Source organism: Henckelia pumila, chromosome 3, assembly GCF_033568475.1.
Source record: "Henckelia pumila isolate YLH828 chromosome 3, ASM3356847v2, whole genome shotgun sequence".
Classification (NCBI taxonomy): domain Eukaryota; kingdom Viridiplantae; phylum Streptophyta; class Magnoliopsida; order Lamiales; family Gesneriaceae; genus Henckelia; species Henckelia pumila.
The window spans coordinates 186426424-186446269 of NC_133122.1; the positions used below are offsets into that span (position 1 = coordinate 186426424).

Sequence of the window (19846 nt, forward strand, 5' to 3'; positions counted from 1 at the left end):
CACATGAACTTTATACTCCACTTCCTGTTCCTAGCGACCGTGGGTAGATATTTCTATGGATTTTGTTCTAGGACTACCAATGTCTAAGAAGGAAAGAAATTTTGTTTTGTTGTTGTTGACAGGTTTTCAAGAATGGATCATTTTATTGCGTCATAAATCTGATGATGCTTCGCATGTTGCTGATTTATTCTTGGGTGAAATTGTGAGATTGCATGGAATTCCTAAGAGTATTGTTTCTAATAGGGATAAAAGATTTATGAGTTACTTTTGAAAAACATTATGGTACAAACTTGGTACTAAACTACTATTTTCTACTACATGTCATCCTCAAACAGATGGTCAAACTGAAGTTGTTAATAGAATTTTAGGAACTTTTTTGTGTACTATAATTAGAAAGAATTTGAAATGTTGGGAGGAATGTTTTTCTTTCATTGAGTTTTCTTATAATCGTAGTGTGCATTCTACTACTAATTTTTCTCCGTTTGAAATTGTTTATGATTTTAATCCATATCTATGTTGGATTTGATGTATTTACCTATGAGTGAAAGGGTTAATATGGATGGTAAGAACAAGGCGAAGTTTGTAAAGAGTTTGCATGATAAGGTCCGGGAAAATATTGAAAAGAAAAACTTGCAATATACCAAGCAACCAAACAAAGGAAAAAAAAAAGGTTGTTTCTGAACCCGGCGATTGGGTTTGGTTGCACTTGAGAAATGAGTGTTTTTCGAAAAAGCAGCGTTCTAAACTCCTACCTAGGGGTGATAGACCATTTCAAGTTCTTGAGAGAATCAACGAAAATGCCTACAAATTAGACTTTCCAGGTGAGTACAATGTGAGTACTACTTTTAATATTTTTTATCTTTCGTTGTTTGATGTAGGTGATGATCGAGATTTGAGGACAAATCCTTTTCAAAAAGAGGAGGATGATGCGATCATGGATGGCTCGCATGTTGGTCAAGTTTCTAAGGAAGCTAAAGATCCGTTAAAGATGCCACGAGGACCAATTACGAGAGGGTGTAACAAGAAGTTCAAAGAAGCGCTTCAAGGATTGATGCTAAATTTTCAAGAAGAAATGGGATTACTTGGAGATAAAGTTGGAGGATATTTAAATGTTATTGAAGTGCAAAAAGATCAAAAAAGTGAAGAAAAATGGAAGAAAAGTGAAGAAAAAAACACTGGAGAAGCGCTACCTAAGCAGCACCTCAGCGCTTGCTGTTCGAAGAACAAGCGCTACAACACCTGATCTTAGCGCATCAGCGCTTGTTGTGATTTCCGAAAAAAAAATTAGATGGAGCTTTAGTGCTTCAGCGCTTCAGCGCTACCTGTTCGAGAGTCCAGCGCCTCAACGCTTCTGCCTAGAACCTCAGCGCTTGGTCTGGATTTACACACACTCAGTTTGTTTGTGTGTGTGCGTGATTTTTTTTATTTTATTAATATTTTCCTATTTTCGAGTGTTTGAAGCCCATTAGGAAACTATCTTTTAATATTTTGGGTATTATCTTTTACCTTTTTGAGTTGTATATAATATATAACACTATATTGTTTCATTATTAAATAATATTCAGATTATTATTGATTTTATCAAATTAAAATTCTCTCTAGAATTTTGTCAAAGCTTTGCTTTGTTCTTCAAATCAAACTTATCAAAGTTTATTAACTTTGTAGTGTTAGTCGATTGTTCTTCATCGTGGATTGTCTAATACAAGTTATTTGAAGGTTTCTTTGAATCACAATTGTTATCGTGATTATTTGTTACTAGTTGATTATCAATTAGGGGTGAATTTCCACAAAGTTTACTTGTTTCAAAGATCGGAAAAAACACTTGGATCTTTGTTTTATTGGATTGAGGGCACGATTACGTCAATTTGTCATGTTTGCTTTTCATGTTCAATAATATATTCATATCACCTTCATTCTTTGGGAGGGCCCCTCTGAAGCTTATCTCGGAGTACCAATCTCGCACTGCTACCACAAAGACCCATACCACGTTAAAATATTTTATCATGCATCATTGAAACATCATCATCATCATCATAAAATTCGTCAGACTTACTCATCATAAACATTGAATGTCTTTTAAATCTTCCGTTCTTAAAAATCATGCATGCTAATTGGAAGAAATGAGTTCAACAAATTTATATTTATAAAACTTCATGCTTTCATAATGAATATAACTTTCGCGAGAAAAAGTACATATAAATGCACTACATAGCCAAATTGATCCACGTGAGCCGTTCTTTTCGTTCTAACTTCATAACTTGAACATCCTTCCATGAAACTATTTTAAAATAGTTCCAACACTTTAAAAGACCTTAAAATTAGCTTTGGGACATCAAAATAACATTTAATGAAGTTACGGGATGACCCCTGCTGCTGCATAAAATACGAGAGTTTTCGAGATTTTTGGCCCCGAATTCGATCCTTTCGATTCCCATTCAATCAAACTCACTCACATTGAATCTTGTGATCATACTCGTGAAAGACTTCAAAACTCAAAAATGATTCAATCAAAGCAACAATCTACAAAATATTTGCATCCAAAAACTTTACGTTCAAAATACACACACCAAAAATCTGAGTTTCACGCATCTTTCTTATCAAATCTAAAAAAATCTTTACACAAAACGTTAAGAACGATTCACGTATCATAATTCTACATCATGTTCTTTCAAAAACTCATTGAATCATTGCTATATAAAATACATACAGATCAACAGACATAATTTTCATATCAAAATACATTTATCTTGAATGGTGGTTTCAAAAGAATTTAAAAAATTTCTTGATCATTGTAGGTTGGGGATAATCGACACTTTGGTAGCGATTCTAGCCTCGAACGGACGAGAACGGAGGTTTCTCCTTGTCCTTGGTGCAAATTTTTGAACGTGAAGAGGGAGATGGGAATGAGAGTAGGCGGCATGTGATTCGAGGGAAAGAATTACACGCTCATAAAATTTGTAACTAATGGGCTTGAAAGTCGGTCCATTAGTTGCAAACACAAACTTTTAAAATTCTCTCCCAAATATTAAAATAACACTGCACCAACTTTTAACTTAAAATACATCATCAATACTTTTCTGAATGTATTAATATGTAGATGTCTCTCCTATATATCATGAAAATCATATACAAGTGAATCTATGTTGAACTTTTTAGCAATTTGCTTATCAATATACACCAGCATACAATCATTAAAACATTTAGTGGAAATGATTTTTTTTATCCAATAAGTTGTTCACTTTTTGGTTTTGGTTCATTAACTTTTCAAAGTTTGGTTTTGATACACTAAATTTTAATTTTCGATGATTTTGGTCCAAGTTCTGACGTGACAGCTAGACACGTCATCATTTTTTGGTTCCACGTCAGCATTTTTCGGTGCCTCATCAACAGTTAGACCAAAGTACCCGAAAATTAAAAGTTAGTATATCAAAACCAAAATTTGAAAATTTAATGGACCAAAACCAAAAAATAGACAAGTAATTGGACCAAAAAAATATTTTTCCAAAAATTTATCTTTCATCTTATTACAAATGTACAAAGTTTTGACTAGATTCATAGTAAACAAATATTGTTATGTGGTAACCATGCATACTTGTTGGTCAACAATAAAAACTCTGTAAGAATAATAATAATAAATAAAAAAATGCAACATTCGATTTATGGATTAACGCAGCATAGAAAATAACAAGGTAGGAGCCCAAAAATTAATTTCTTAACAATATAGTTATACAAGGGAAAAAAGGCATTGCATGGGATTTAATTGAACTTTTAGCTTTATTATTTTATTATTAGTCATATGGGGGAAATAAAATTATTAGTGTACGTGTATATGTATATGTCTTAATATAATATTATAGTATAGACCTTTTAAGGGAAAATTATTTTATTAATCTTGTATATTTGTCACTTTGCGATTTTAATGGTCCTCTATATTTTTAGATTTCAGTTTTAGTCCGCTATCTTTAATTTTTTTTGGCAATTTTAATCATTTTCTGATGTGGCGCTGATGTGGCACCAATTCAGTGCTGATGTGGAGCTGACGTGTATAGTGCCACGTAAGCATTTTCGAATAAAAAAGACTGAAATTGCCAAAAATCAAAACGTGCAGGACTAAAACTGAAATATGAAAACGTATCGGACCGAAATCGCAAAGTGACAAACGTAAAGGACTAAAACTGCACTTTTCTCGACCTTTTAATTAACAAATTTCAATTAATTGGTGCAGTTTGAGATCAAATTACGATTATATCATAGCTTAATTCGCAACAAAACCAAAATTATTAGGTAAATTAGTAATTTATGTGACATTATATTTTTTTAGTTATTATATATTTTCTTGTTTACCAAAGTGACAATAATTTTTGTGTGACCTTTGGAGTATTTTTTTATTATGAAAATTCCACACACCTTTAAAATTGATGCATTTGTGTAGTGAGTATTTATTCAAGAAAACACTGTCTTTTTTGTATTTTTTTATTTTACAATTTAATTTTTTTAAAAAAATTAAAAACACAATTTTTACATTTACGTGCACGAAAATACTAGTATCTATAATAATAATAATAATAATAATAATAATAATAATAATAATAATAATAATATAATGCACAAGAGTGTTAGAGTAGTCGTTTTTAGTCATTTTAATGGTTGTACCAAATTACCCTAACTATTATTCATTAAAACTAGCCTATCAATACTCCAATTTATCAACTTCTTCCCATATTCTTTTCTTAACCACCTCTTTTGTAGTAGTGGCAAATAAACCACATTAATATATAATTAATTTTATGCAATTTTTTAAATCACATATTTAAAATAAAATAAATATATATAGAGATAGTTTTGATATATATTATGAGCAACCACCATGAGCACCTACACATGGACAACAACTGACGTGACAATCACTGATTGGATGTACAGGGTATCACATCTCACGCCAGTTGTTGTCCATGTAGGTGCCCATGCTGATTGTCAATTATATCAAAACTCTATATATAGGAGTATATGTAAATACATAGGATTTATATATTATCTCACAAACGCATAGCGTGCGCTTGGATGCGAGTATATATGTAAGTTTGGGGGATCGGCCACTGCCATTGAATTTGACGGTAATTGAACAACAATTTCACACATATGAATTGACATCATCAAATCCAAACGATTTCCAAAAATCCATAGAGAATAAACTATATTTTGGATCAGTCAGACGATTATCTTGGGCAAGTGATTTTTCAGTCTCCTGAATCGAAAATGAGGTCACTCCATTGATCTTGTTTGTTTCTTCTGTGTCTAGAACATTGATACACCTCTGCGGATTTTGTTGTGGCTCATTATTTGATAGCTTATGAGGTTTTGGTTTTATAATTACTGTTTTCTCAACTGGTTTACTTGTTTTTAGAGAAGATGACATCTTCGGCGCCATGTGGCTGTTCCAAAAATTCTTCACATCATTTGCAGTTCGTCCTGGAATTCTACCAGCAATCAATGACCACCTGCATTTTATTAAGATTTAAACAAATACACACAACACGAAAAATGACGAGAACATTGTAGAACTCCATTTTTTTTTAGGAAATGATTAATATTTTTTTGCACCAAATACCCCTGTGAAATATTAAAAATGCATATTTGACCCATGTGAAAATAATTTTTATATCTATTCAACCTATAACGCATATTTTTTATTAAAATCTAATTATAAAATATTTAGCAAACATTTTTCGTTTTATTAATTTATTTTTAATTTTAATTTTATTATAATTATATAATGTTTTCTAAAAAATATTATTATTTTATCTTTTTATCATTATTTTATTAAACTTTTTTTTTGTTTCCAACTTCTCCATTAAAAATGCATTCATAAATGAGATTTAAATACCTAAAAGTACCAAAATATTAAATCAAAATGATAAGTGAATGATAAGTACCAAACATTTTTAATTTTATTTATTTGTATTTTTAATTTTTAATTTTAAATTTTAAAATTTTAATTAATTTATTTTTAAATAAAATTATTACTTTCTCTCGTTATCATTATTTTATCAAATCACTTCGTTTTTTCAACTTTTTCATTAAATATGATTCATAAATAAATATTTAAATATCTAAAAATATCAAAATATTGAATCAAATGATAAGTTCATGAATGTTACATTTTTGGTTTAGAAATATATTAGAATGTTATTTTTTTTATTATTTATTACAAATTGTGCAATGCATATTCTCGAAAAATTTAAATTTTGGTTCAATAATATATAGTTCTAAATCGAAAAAACAATATGTTTGAACTTATCAGTTTAGTTCAATATTTTGGTACTTGAAATTATTTAAATACTTGTTTATGAATGCATGTTTAATGGAAAAATTGAAAATACGAAATGAATTTAATAAAATAATGATAACATGATAAAGTAATAATATTTTTTAGAAAATAATTAATTAATGATAATACATTTAAAATAAAAAAATAAAAAAATAATAAAACAAAAAATGTTTTCTAAATATTTATAATTGTATTTTATTAAAAATTGTGTATTATAGGTTGAATAGATTTAAAAATTATTTTTACAGGGGTTAAATATGCATTTTTAATATTTCACAGGGGTACTTGGTGCAAAAAAATATCAAAATCTTTGTCCAGTCGCATTAGGGGCGCGTGCACAATAAGCACTCATGTGAAGGGGCGAGTGTGCTGATTTTTTAAAAGGTTAGGGTTGAAGATGCCTACTAAAATTTTACAGGAGAAAAATGTGCATTTTCAATATTTCACAGGGGTGGTTGGTGCAAATAACTCTTTTTTCTTATTTCTTATTTTTAATTTTTTTTTATCTTCCCACCATAGCAAAATGTTTCTACTATAACTTGGAAGGGGCGGTTCCAAGTAGGAGGGGTTGAAAACAAAGAAACTAGCTATGGGAGTTTCATTAATTCGAATTCTGATGAATGAAAGAACTCACCATTGAAAAAAAAAATTCTTTGCACTAATCTATTTAGGGTTTCAGTTGTCTAAATATTTCAATTTTGCTTTAGACCAATAACTTTATTTTTTGTATTTATAATAATTATTTATATAGTACTTTTAACACACATACACACACACACATATATATATATATATATAGTAGAAGAGATTATTAATAGCACTTAATATGTTGTCGGATTTTTTCTAGTGAAATTATATTGGATACTAGTGATATGTCCAGTGTCATGTTAATAGGGGTGGGTCGGTACGGTATACCGTACCGAAAATCGGATACCGTATACCGTACCGAAAAAATCGATATGGAATTTTTTCATATCGATATCGTACCGTATACCGAATATACCGAATTTTCGGTATACCGAACTTTCGGTATGGAGAAAATCTATACCGTGTACCGATACCAAATTCAAAAAAATTTCGGTATACCGAAAAATTGTCGGTATATTTCGGTATACCGGCAAAAAAGTCGGTATACCGAAAATTTTCATATATATTTTTTTAAAAAAATTATTTTTCGGTATTTTGGTATATACCGGTATACCGAAAAAAAATTACCATATTGATACCGATACCGAAAATTTGATACCGTACCGAAATTTTCGGTATACCGATTTTTTCGGTAATTTTGGTAATTTTTTCGGTACGGTGTTCCGGTATTTCGGTATTTCGATATTTTTTCCCATCCCTAGTTAAAACTTTGACGAAATATGAACTTAAAGTGAAAATAAAAATGAAATTATTTTTCTATTGAAATGACCCAAATTATAATTTGAAAAGGGTAATGCTACATGTACATAAAGTGTTACATGTTGGGTTACACATTACACTTAAAATTACATGATTATCCTACATGCATTTTTGAAAGATTTTTTTTCAAATAAAGTACAGGGATAATCATGTGATTTCAAGTGTAATGTGTAATCCAACGTATAAAACTCCGTGTACATATAGCATTACCCTTTGAATAAAGCACTATTTGAGCATGCTTAAGTTCTGAACTTAAGAACTTAGTTCAGATCCACTAAACCAAGATTGGATCATCCGATCTTTTGTTCGAACCCTTATCTGGTTAATTAAGGCCAATCGGAGCATAACAAGTGGCATGCAATAGGACCTCTGATCGCCATTATCCAGATTAATTCAACAAACGAATGAGAATTTGACATGTAACAGATAATATTGAGTTCGGATCTTCCAAACCCGGATCGGACCATCCAGAATCATCAGAATGCAACTATAAATAACAGGAAAGTTTCATTTGTTTTCTGCGTAGTTTTCTCTTTGCTTCTTAATTTCCCTCGATTCTTAAATATATTTTTGAGCTTTCTAGCTAGTTTCTATGACATTTTAGTTTCGGGTAGCTTTTGGAGCAAGTGCCGACTCAAGGAAGGGTCAATGACCTAGGAACAAATCGAGGCTATGTTAGTGGGCTAAAGACGGATGCAGTTATAATCTTAAAGCCTTAAATGTTCAGTTAAGGAGCATTAGGAAGAATACTAAATCGTGTTTAAGAATTCTAGATCTGGCATGATAGTGATGTTCACCATTTTTTTGAATGAATATTCAGTATGTTGGCATTGTTTAAGTTTGGACGAGTAGGCTTTCCGATCTATTGTTTAGTGAGGTACAATATATGTACTGACTGAGATATTTATGTATAGTATACATATTTATATGATGCATCTTATTTGTTGAACAATTTATTTTTTTCACATTGATATCATTATGATGCATTGCATATAAATATACATGTTGATTTTGAGATACACCTTGTTATTGTGGGGTCGCCCAATCCCGTTCCGTTATGTTTGTGGATTATTGGGTATCAATCGAGAGTTATAGTGCCTGACGAGGTGAGATGATCTAGGATATTGTAGGTCTACTTTTTAATGTTTAGTTTGGAGCCAAAGCATGCTTAGGGCAGATCAGAGACTACACACCCAGTCGCTAGACGACTGAGCATCATATTCTAGACTTGATTAGTAACTTTTCGAGCATATTGCATTCTGAGAAATTTCTTAGGTTGGACATTTAAGACGTTCATAATTGATATGAATCTAGGAGGCGCTCGAAGATTCATACTGTTCCAAGAAATGTCTCTTAATTTGCCATCGAGAATTAATGGATTTGGGATCCATGGTAACTTAGTTGGAGGGCATGAAAATAATTTTGGAAATTATTATGATATTTTCTAAGACCAAAAAGATTAAGAAAGTGAAGAAAACCTTGAAGAAAATACAAAAATAAGCCACAAGGTTCGTAGCTCATGCGCGCCCGCGCAAAACTGTCGCGCGTCTGCGCTCTCATCTGCAAAAGTCATGCGCGCCCGCGCCTTGGAGAACGTGCGCCCGCGCTGCACGTGAAGTTTTGAAGATGTGAGATGCGTATGCCATGCGCGCCCGCGCCATGTCCTAGCGCGCCAGCGCCTGTTCGAAAAAACACACACTTCGGCGTGTTAGTGTGTGTGCATGGAATTTTGAGTATTTTTGATATATTTTGATGTATTGTGTTATTTTGAGTCTTATAAGTCTATTAAAATTTTTTTAGGAGATATCTTTGATATTTTTAGATACATTTTGCATTATCTTTAGGATTTTGGAATTATAATCCAACTAGAAAATCTATAGTTTAATTCTATTAGGATTCTTAGTTAGTTTTCTTCTATATATTGTAAACACATACATTCATTATTGAATAGATTATTGAAGTTATTGAATTATTGATTTTTATCAATTCTTAAATTTTTTTCTAGAATTTTGCCAAAGCTTTGCTTTGTTTTTATCAAAGCAAACTTATCAAAGTTTCATAAACTTTGTGGCATTTTTCAATTGATTATCTTAGTGGATTGTCAGAAACAATTTTTTTGAAGTTCCATTGTGATTAATTGTTTATATAGTGATTATCTATTGCTAGTTTCGTTGTAAACTAGAGGTGGATATCCAAACTTACTTGTTCAAAAGATGGGGACAACATTATAGAATCTTTTTGTTATTGAATTGAGGGTACGATTCATTTATAATCGTGTTTACTTTTTATGCATCCAAGATTCGCATCAATGATAGTGGAAAACCGATTTAAGTGGTAATTCAGAGGGTATTTACTTTCAAGTTTGTATTTGGTTTATGATTATTAGTTGGTTCAAGAGTTCGATTCGATTTTAATAACGTTTATGTTTGGATTTATTGTTCTGATTTTGATTCGGTCGTAAACAATTAAGATATTGTTTTTGTTGTTTAATTTGTGTTATTAAGTTTAATTATGCATGTTTATTGGTATGTTTAGTAGCGACTCGGGTAAGGCGCTATAACTATGATCAAATTTTGGTGCTTGAGGAGGAAAAACCCAAAATATTTCTTACAAGGCGGTTTTTTTAATTTTGACACTTTTTCATATTCATCAATGTAAATGTAGTTTACTAAATTTATAATTATCATGTTAATGTAAACTAGGGTATCAAAATAGGCCAGACCCATTAGACCAACCAATCCCGTCATGCAAAATAGACATGTGGAGTTACTGATTTAGTATCGTTTGAAGATGGGCCTAGATAAGCCAACCTGTTTGACCGCATGTTGGGACGGGTTGACTGACCAGACATTTTTCTAAATATTATTTCAATGGTTTATGTATGATTGTTGAGTTTTAAAATGATGGTTGATGAGTTTTGAATGATTTATATTATTTATAATGATTATTATATTTGATGAAATTTGAAATATTTATATTATTCATAACGTTTTATGTATGACTGATGAGTATTGAAATATTTATATTATTTATAATGATTTATATATGACTATAGGTTGATCAATTTTGAAAGATTTATTATTTATAATAATTTATGTTATGATATTATTTTCAAAGGAAACAATGGTAACTTTTTTTTCAATTTTTGAAAGGTTAGCCTCTTAACACGTAACTCATGGTGTGTTGGAAACCTCAACCCACTATATTGGTGGTGGATTGGAGTGTGATCACTTGTTTGATAGCTCTAATACAAATTATGGAAAAAAAAAAATTTAATCTTGTATGTTTGACACTTTGCGATTTTGGTTCTCTATATTTTCAGATTTCAGTTTTAGTCTGTTATCTTTATTTTTTTTGGCAATTTTAGTTCTTTTTCTGATGTGGCGCTGATGTGACACCAATGCAGTGCTAGTGTGGAGCTGACGTGTATAGTGTCACGTAAGCATTTTCGAATAAAAAGGATTGAAATCGCCAAAAATCGAATTTTGTAGGACTAAAACTGAAATATGAAAATATAGAGGACCAAAATCGCAAAGTGACAAACATAGAAGACCAAAATTACAGTTTTTCCATAAATTATTGTACATAAGTGTCTCAATCAGGCGATTGGTTGAATCATAGAACTTTTTAGAGGTGTCAAAATGAGTTAGATTGTCAAGTTAGCACGCCAAATAGACAGGTTAAGTTAACAATTTTTCAGTCTGCCTAACTGGTGAGCCAGTCCGTCCCTCCCCGCCTAATATAACTAAAGACCATTAGGCCAATCGCGCCGCTAGCTAGCCCGTTTTGACTACTCTAGAGCTTGAGTTGCGAGTTAGGATTGGAAATCCACCGTTACCCTTGTTAGGAGAGCGGTCTAAACGTGGTTATTGGGCTGTTATAAAGATTAAAATAATGAAGTTGTATTGTTACTATCAGTTATAACTTTGGATAAAGTGACATTGCTTGATCATACCCAAACTACCTTTGATTGTCTTATATTTAAGAAGATATTTTAAGAAACATTTTATCAAAATGGAAAAAAAAAATCGATGAAGATATATAATAGCACACACGTATGAAAACAAATTAATAAACAATTTTAAAATCTTAAATTAGAAATAGAATATTTCCATCTCAAAATCATTTATGAGTCTTCATAAACGGATTTTTTTAATGGAGTTTTCGGTCTTAAAATGTATTCTGAAACGAAAAAGGCTTCAGAAATAAATATTTTCATCCCTGAAACCTTATTTCCTTGTTACAGGTTTGTGTGTCTGTTATCTTTGTTTGGGGTAACTACTTACCTGTTTCCTAAGAGCTTATGAAGCCTTGCCAAAAGATCCACTTCATCTGCGCTAAAAGTACCCCTTTTAATATTTGGACTCAGATAATTTACCCATCTCAATCTACAACTCTTTCTACATCTGTTTAACCCTGTAAATTATAAAGCCAAACCAACATATCACAATAATTAAATTAAGACAGATTCTTTTCAACGGTATGAAATATTTTTGAAAGAAAAATTTCCAAAGTCTCCGTGTAAACACACATTACGTATTGTTTAGGTAGGGTAACTCTCAAAATTTGATATTAACACAACAATTTACAACATCAATATCTCGAGACTTATGTCGGTGTTATTTGATGACAGTTATCAAAGTGGGGATCCTGGAAAAAAAAAATTATTGTTGTGTTTGGATTAATGAATTTGAAATTCATCCTAATCAACGTGTATTAGATATATTATAAATATATTAGAAATATAATAAAAATTAAATGTTGATAGTTATATTCAAAGAGAAGTTATTCATATAGCATATAGTTATTTATTAGAGTAGTTAAGTCACTTGTATATAAATAGTTAGTTTGTATTCCCGAATGCTGTAGACTCCATATTTTCACTCAATGAATTCTCAGAATCAGTTCATCTTCATATATGTAATATGGTATAAATCATTAGTGCTTTCGCACGAACATCTTTTTCTCTCCCAATTTAAGTTTGATCAAATTAAATACTAAATAAACATGTAATTTGAAATATATAGTTTTGATTTTTTAAATAAAAAAAATTACATTTGAATAATTTGAAATATATAGATTTGAAATGCATCAATCCAAACGGAACATAAACAAATTTATTAATTATGATGAGTTGATTAGTTACCTGCTCTGAGAGGAACTAAATACCATCTCCCTTCTCCATAAATTTCAATACATTTCTTCAACAGTATATCTTCTTCTTTACTCCATGCACCTCTCTTCTTTCCTTCAGGATTACTGCTCATCACTGTGTCTGTATAGGAATCTTTCGTTGCGAAGTTTGATGCGAGTAATACGATCGAGGAATTAAGTCGATCGGGGAATAATTTAAACGTACGCAAATTTAATTCATGATACGGTGAGTCATGGTACGCCGTACGTACCTTCTCCATAATTATGTTCAATATTTATAATATAATTGTGTCGTGTGATCAAGATAATTAAACGACCCAATTTCTTGTAGTGATTATATACTAACACAAAGTATAACATAGAACTAAAAATTCAGCCAATTATTCCGCGCGAGCTTAGTAAAAATATATTTTTGGTCACGTAACTTGCCATTTTTTCATTTTTGATCGTGCCCATTGATGATTTTCGTTCGCTAAATTTCATTTTTGAATCATTTGTTCACTGAATCGTTGACGTGACAACAGATAATCGTCACTTTTCTGACACCGCGACATCACTCCAAAAAAATTAATAATAAGTTACAAGATTGAAAAAAAAAATTGCAACTTAAATATTATTAAGACCATAAATCGGTCCACAAAATGATCAAAATAAAAAAATATGGAAATTACTTGATGAAAATGTAATTTGACATGCCTAGTTTAGTAGATTCGTTGACGTAAGGTCAAGCCAAACGGTAACGTCAAACGAATAATTAAGAACCAAAGAAGAAGATAACAAATCGACCTCAAAGGGATCATGCTCAAGTTGATGGAGTATGTGAATTCTTGGTCAGAGGTCAGGAGTTCAATTCCCCTACCAACATCTTCTTGAATTAGTCTGTCACATAGGACTTGTCTAGTGTAGTTTATCTGGCTAACCTAATTTGCAGGCTATTGCTTTAGTTCGGAGATTTACCCAGTGCACACCGAAAAGTAACGGCTGCAAGTTCTCACGGCATAAAAAAAAAAAAAAAAAAAAGTCAACAAATCGTAATCGACAGGAAATGGTTCAAAGGAGACCATTTCATTGAAGCCTAGATTAAATAAGAAAATCTAGCATGTATATTGAATGGACAAGTGATCATATAAAAAAAAACTGTTTATGTTTTAGGATATATAATTTTTAAAAAAACATGTTTTTTTGGTCCAATAAGTTATCCATTTTTTTAATTTTGGTCCATTAATTTTTTAAAATTTGGCTTTATTAGACTAACTTTTAATTTTCAATGATTTTGATTCAATTGCTGACGTGACAACTAGACACGTCAATATTTTTCGGTGTCACGTCATCATTTTCCGATGTCACGTCAGCATTTTTCGGTGTCACATCAGCAGTTGGACCAAAATACCCGAAAACTAAAAATTAGTGTACCAAAACAAAATTTTGAAAAGTTAATGGGATCACCAATAAAAAATAACAAGTTAATGGATCAAAAAAAAATATTTTCTCTAATTTTTTTTATGTATGATAATATTGTTAAACTAAGGCTATGGTGAATTGATGACATGTAATAAATTAGTGTTGAATCACACATGTTGCGTGGGTAACACTTATATGAATATTACCAAAAAAAAAAAAAAAAAATCTTACGATAAATTTAACATCTATCTAACCTGAACATCAAGGGTGAAAAGGATGGGAAGTTCCTAAATTATTCAATATCTCAGTGAAATCATCACCATTTTTTCCTGCATATCTGTTTCAATTCCAGGGCTCTCGAGAGTTTGCAATTAAAATTTGAATGAGAAGAAGGCTTGACGTACGTGTGAACTAAATTACTAAAATGAAATTTTAGATTAACGTTATTTAATTGCTTCTCATTACTACGGGAGGGGTGCATGTTTAAGGAAATAATACGGCCAAAAAATTGAGAAAGTGGGGGTAGTGATCGATGTTAAATGTTAATTTTGCATACAGCAGAGACATTCTCGTGGAAGGCCATTAAAATGATTAAAAATAATTGTTATGCGATTCTTTTACATTATAATATTGATTATAATATTGTTAGATATGTATAAAGACAAAATACTTATCAGGATGATCACGATACGGTTTGGATAGTTCTTCCCAAAATCAAATCGAATTTTCATGTACGGTTCGGTTTGCGTGATTTTTGTAAGTTGAGATTTTTAAATTAAAATTTTATGTATGATTTCGATCGGTTTCGGTCAATTTTGGGCAGTTATACTATTTTTTAAAAATAAATAAATAAGTAAAAACTAATAAGATATTTTTCTTCAAACATAAAAAATAATATAGGTGAGTAGTAAATTAAATACGACACTTATTAATTTTATTAAAAAAATAATAGTATAAATGAAATTTTCAAAATGTTGATGTCTAATAAAACATATATATTAAAAGAATATGATTATAAAAGCATGAAATGAGTGATTAATTATAAAATTATGCTTAATTAGCGGTTAAAATTAACTTCTACTCACATTTTATTTTTATGTATAACAACGGACTGAATGAGATTTATTTTTGTTTATGTATTTAAGGTTCTAAATAATTTTTTCAAAACATGAGAAGATTTAAGAATTTGAGAGTAGGTAAGAAACAACGACTAACAGAAGAAATAGTAATAAGGTGAAAATGAGTTTATTTTACTAATTAACTTAGTTTTTTCTTAAACAATAGCAACTTAGATTTACGTTGAATATAAAATTAAAATTATGTTGTATATCATTATTAATAAAAAATATAAATTTATCAAAATATACAGTGCGGTCTGACGGTCTTTTCTACAAATTATCAACACACCGTTATATGCGATACACTTTCATAATTTTTCTAAAACCGTAATTTATTTAAAGATTTTGGATATAATGGTATTGTTCCGTTTGGTTCGGTTGGTTAAGATGATTTTCGAGAAAATTTAATCACCCTTAATAGTGATATATTAACAGAAATTTGATGTTTTAATTTATATCTATATTAGATTAAGTGGTATCTAGATAAATAGATAGAGAGATTGATCAACTACGGAATGGTCCACTTTTCAAGGACACTCTCATAATCATAAAGTGTAGTTTCTTCTCCTTTTTTTAAAAAAAAAAATAAAAAAAATTCATAAAGTGTAGTTATTTGTACGGGTTGCTGAGGTACCTGTGTTACGTATCTAATATAATACACGAACATTATGTATGACATGCATGTGATCTATTTAATTTAAAATTTTTAAATATTTAAATATAAATTATGTTTAATATAAAATAGATCTAAAAAAATTATTGATCCGTTTGGACAAATACTTATAAAATATTTTTATAAAAGTATTTTATAAAATATTTCAAAAGTTGTTTTTTAAAATAAATATGTGTTTGAACAACTATTCTATAAAAATATTTTAACATTTAAAAGTAATGTTGTTCATACTTATCTTCTATAGTTTCATTTTAAAAATATATAAAAATACCTCCTTTCAATTTTTTTTTAAAAAAACTATACTTGTAGAATACTTTTTGCTACTCCTTAAACGCATATATATCTCAAGTGTGAGATTAATATTTTTAATGCATTAACATATCTCAAAAATTGTATTTTGATGAATAAAAAACTCGGTAGGTTGGCACTAATCATTTAAAGTAAGAATATGCAGATATAAGGAATTTCTCCCAGTTGAGTTCGGAAGTTCTGAACACAATCATTTTTTTGGCCCTATCGAAACAGTTCGGATGCAGCAAAGTGCAGAGTAATTCGGAAACTCCGAAAGAAGTTCGGAAGCTCATGGAATGTCCATCCGAAGGAGTTCGGAGGCAACGAAGTGTACTGTTCGGAAGTTCCGAAGACGAGATCGCTTGGCTCGATCCTCAAGATCAATCTATTGAATTAAATGCATAGTAATTGATTTTGAAGACAGATCAGAAGCTCCGAAGTGGGATCAGTGGTACCGAAGTTTATGCCAGCACATCAGATTTGAATTTTGAATTTGAGCAGACTATGCATTTCGGTAGGTCTAAACTAGGTCGATTTTTCACCACTATAAAAAGGATATTTCGAAGCCATTTGAAGATACTAATGTACACTAGATTTCACAGCATTCTTCTCTCGTGTCTTTTAATATATTCTTGTATAAACAATTATAGGTGTGGTGATCTTGATCGTAATCGTTGTATCTTTGAAAGTTGTGATCAAGATGTAAAGGCAATCCTTGGAGCCTCAAGTTCAAGTAGACGCAGCAAGCGTGGTGTTGTAAAGGCTATATCCTTGGAGCCTTCAAGGCCAAGAAGAAGTTCTAGTGATACCTCGGTTAATCGATCTTAGCTGAAAAGGGGAGACGTAGACGATTTTTCGTCGAACTTCCATAAACAACTCTCCTCTATCTCTTTTACTGTTTTATTTACTTTGTCATTTTCTTTACTTTACGTTTTTTTATTATTTTGATTGTCCAAAAGTCTTCCACTCGTGTTTTTGTAAAATTATTTTAAATAGCTGAAGAGGCCAAAAAACCTAATTAACCAACTCTCTTAGGTTCCAACACTTTCTAAAAAAAATATATTTCAAATAAATTTTATAAAAATCTCGCTCAAATACATACTTTAAGTTGTTTTCACTTTTAAAATACTTAAAACGTTTTGAAAATATACGTAGAAACGAAACCTATATATATGTCACAAATTAAATTTTTGACATTACCGTTGAAATGACACTCAACTGTGTAGATGTACCGATTTGTCCTCCGCATAAAGATGTATGGTTGCTAAGAGGGATTGCATTGCTGTCGATGTGGGGTCTCTTGAACCACCACCCGACATCCATGTTTATGTTTTGGTAGCTAGTAAATAAGCCATATATCAAACCTAACTCTTGCACCTATCATCAAACTCCTTTTCCAATGATACAACTTTGTTTATATACATGCTTCCTGTAATTTACAAATTTGTTAATTTTACAACCAAATATATATATTTGATCTCTTGAACACCCATCGTGTATATCTCCATGAGGGTCGATTGATGTGACATTAAAAAATTTAATTATTCCTGAGCACCTCTGTCAACCGGTCCTCATATTAGTTCGAAATAAATTAAATCACCTAGCTACTTTGATTTTATTTCAGACCAAATCAAGCAATATGTTAGTCCCTGTAAAACTAAAAATAAAATATTATGATCCTATATTTTTCAAATAATATCATTAAAATTTTACAAATCAAGCAACATATTACTTCCTATAAAACTAAAATACAATCTTATGATTCAATGCTTTTGCATAAAGTACTATAATATCATTAAAAAAATAATATTAGTTCAAAAATTAAAAATATATCTAGTGATATAATATCTTAAAGTTTTTAAAAATAAAATATTTCATATTATGATAATAGGATGATATTCGGAGATAGTTAATAGTGTAAAATTATTTTTTTAAAAATAATTTAACTTTTATGTGTATATTATATATGGAAATATTATTTTATATTTTTCATAAAATATAATTTTTTTAAATATATGAAATAAAATAGGAAAGTGTGCAAATTTTTTTAAAATAAATTGCTTTTACAAAATTAGGAACAAACACGTAGAAATAATAATATAAATTTATAAAATAAATAAATAATTTTCAAGTTATATACTTTATTATATAATTGATTTCCCACTTGCATGTACGCATCTCGAAAGCCGAAAGTTTAATTCTTAAAAAAAAGGAAAGAAAAAAAAAAAGGAAAGCCGAAAGTTTATAATTCCAAAAATATATTTTAACAATCAAGCTTTGTGTTCCATATTTTTTTTCATCATATTTTTAATTCTATCATTTCAATTTCAAATTGATAACTTTTATTTTAATTTTTTAGTAGAAAAAAATATTTTCTCATCCATCTTCGGACGAACCATACACATCGCATGTGTCATAACCTACTACTAATAGTATATTATAGGAAAATAACAATTTTGGTCCAATAATCTTCACACCTTTTGATTTTATGATTTTAATATGTAGACACTAACGAAGTTTTTCTATGGGATTGATTTGCTTTAAAAAAAAAACTTAACATATAAATAAATGGTTACAATCCACACACATATAATCACATATTCTATAATATATTAATATATCATGAGAGAATATAAAGGACTCTCGAAACAAATTATGGTAATTTAGAAGACCAAACCACTCATGAGACCAAACGACGGGAATATTAATTGGTATGAATTGAGGTACGTTTCTTCTTGTCGGATTAAATTTTTTTGATGATTTAACAAGAGATCCTAACCATCATTTAAATCCTAGGATCTCTTGTTAAATCATCAAAAAAATTATATATATATTTCTTTTATGGTGTCCAACACTATATGTCAACTTCATGCCCACCATGTACAATAGATGAGTTGACTTGTACATGGTGGACATGAAGTGAAAATATAATGTTGGACACCATAAAAGAACTCATATATATATATATATATATATATATATATATATAAATGGTTTAGTTCCAACAATTAGTAGCTCATATCGCATCAAGATTCCAAGCGTGGAACAAGTTCTCGGGGTTTGCGACTCAATTGTAACAAAAATCTCTGATCCCAACTAAAAAAAAAGGTAGTATCGGAACCGTTCATATTGAATCATTTAGAATTTATTTTTGTCAAATAAATTTTCATGAATTTGATACTTTTCCGAATCATATTCGGAATACGTATTAGTAATGTGAATTCTTCATAAATCAGATCCGGTGTTTGGGATTCGGATATGCTAGACAGTTTTGTTTTAATGTGAATTCAGTAACCGACATGATCATTTAGACATTATCATTATGGATCGTCATTCATCAAATTACAGATTTTGGGTTGCGTGCACGATTCAACCTGTTACAATGGTGATGATTTTTTTTGTTTATTTGTTTAATATAACAAATATTGAATCTCGACGGATAGTTATGGTGGTTGTAATTTAGGGTTGGATAGT

At 30.1% G+C, this 19846-nt stretch overlaps 1 protein-coding gene across 1 annotated transcript; it reads right to left on the reverse strand.

Annotated features, from left to right (window-relative positions):
* Window positions 1–5131: 5131 nt before the first annotated feature.
* LOC140890156 (transcription factor MYB114-like) lies at window positions 5132–13004 on the reverse strand. Its single transcript, XM_073297914.1, has 3 exons — window positions 12882–13004; window positions 12022–12151; window positions 5132–5498 (listed from the first exon to the last, which is right to left on the reverse strand). The coding sequence occupies exons 1-3, from the start codon at window positions 13000–13002 to the stop codon at window positions 5132–5134; spliced, it is 618 nt and encodes a 205-aa protein (XP_073154015.1). The 5' UTR covers window positions 13003–13004.
* Window positions 13005–19846: the final 6842 nt, after the last annotated feature.

Bases quoted from the DNA above. Each gene is read 5' to 3' on its own strand.
- LOC140890156 (XM_073297914.1), bottom strand. From the start codon at position 13,002: ATGAGCAGTAATCCTGAAGGAAAGAAGAGAGGTGCATGGAGTAAAGAA. The intron at 12,152-12,881 runs GTAACTAATCAA...TATAATTTACAG, and splicing joins TTTAGTTCCTCTCAGAGCAG to GGTTAAACAGATGTAGAAAG. The intron at 5,499-12,021 runs GTAAGTAGTTAC...AATAAAATGCAG, and splicing joins CATAAGCTCTTAGGAAACAG to GTGGTCATTGATTGCTGGTA.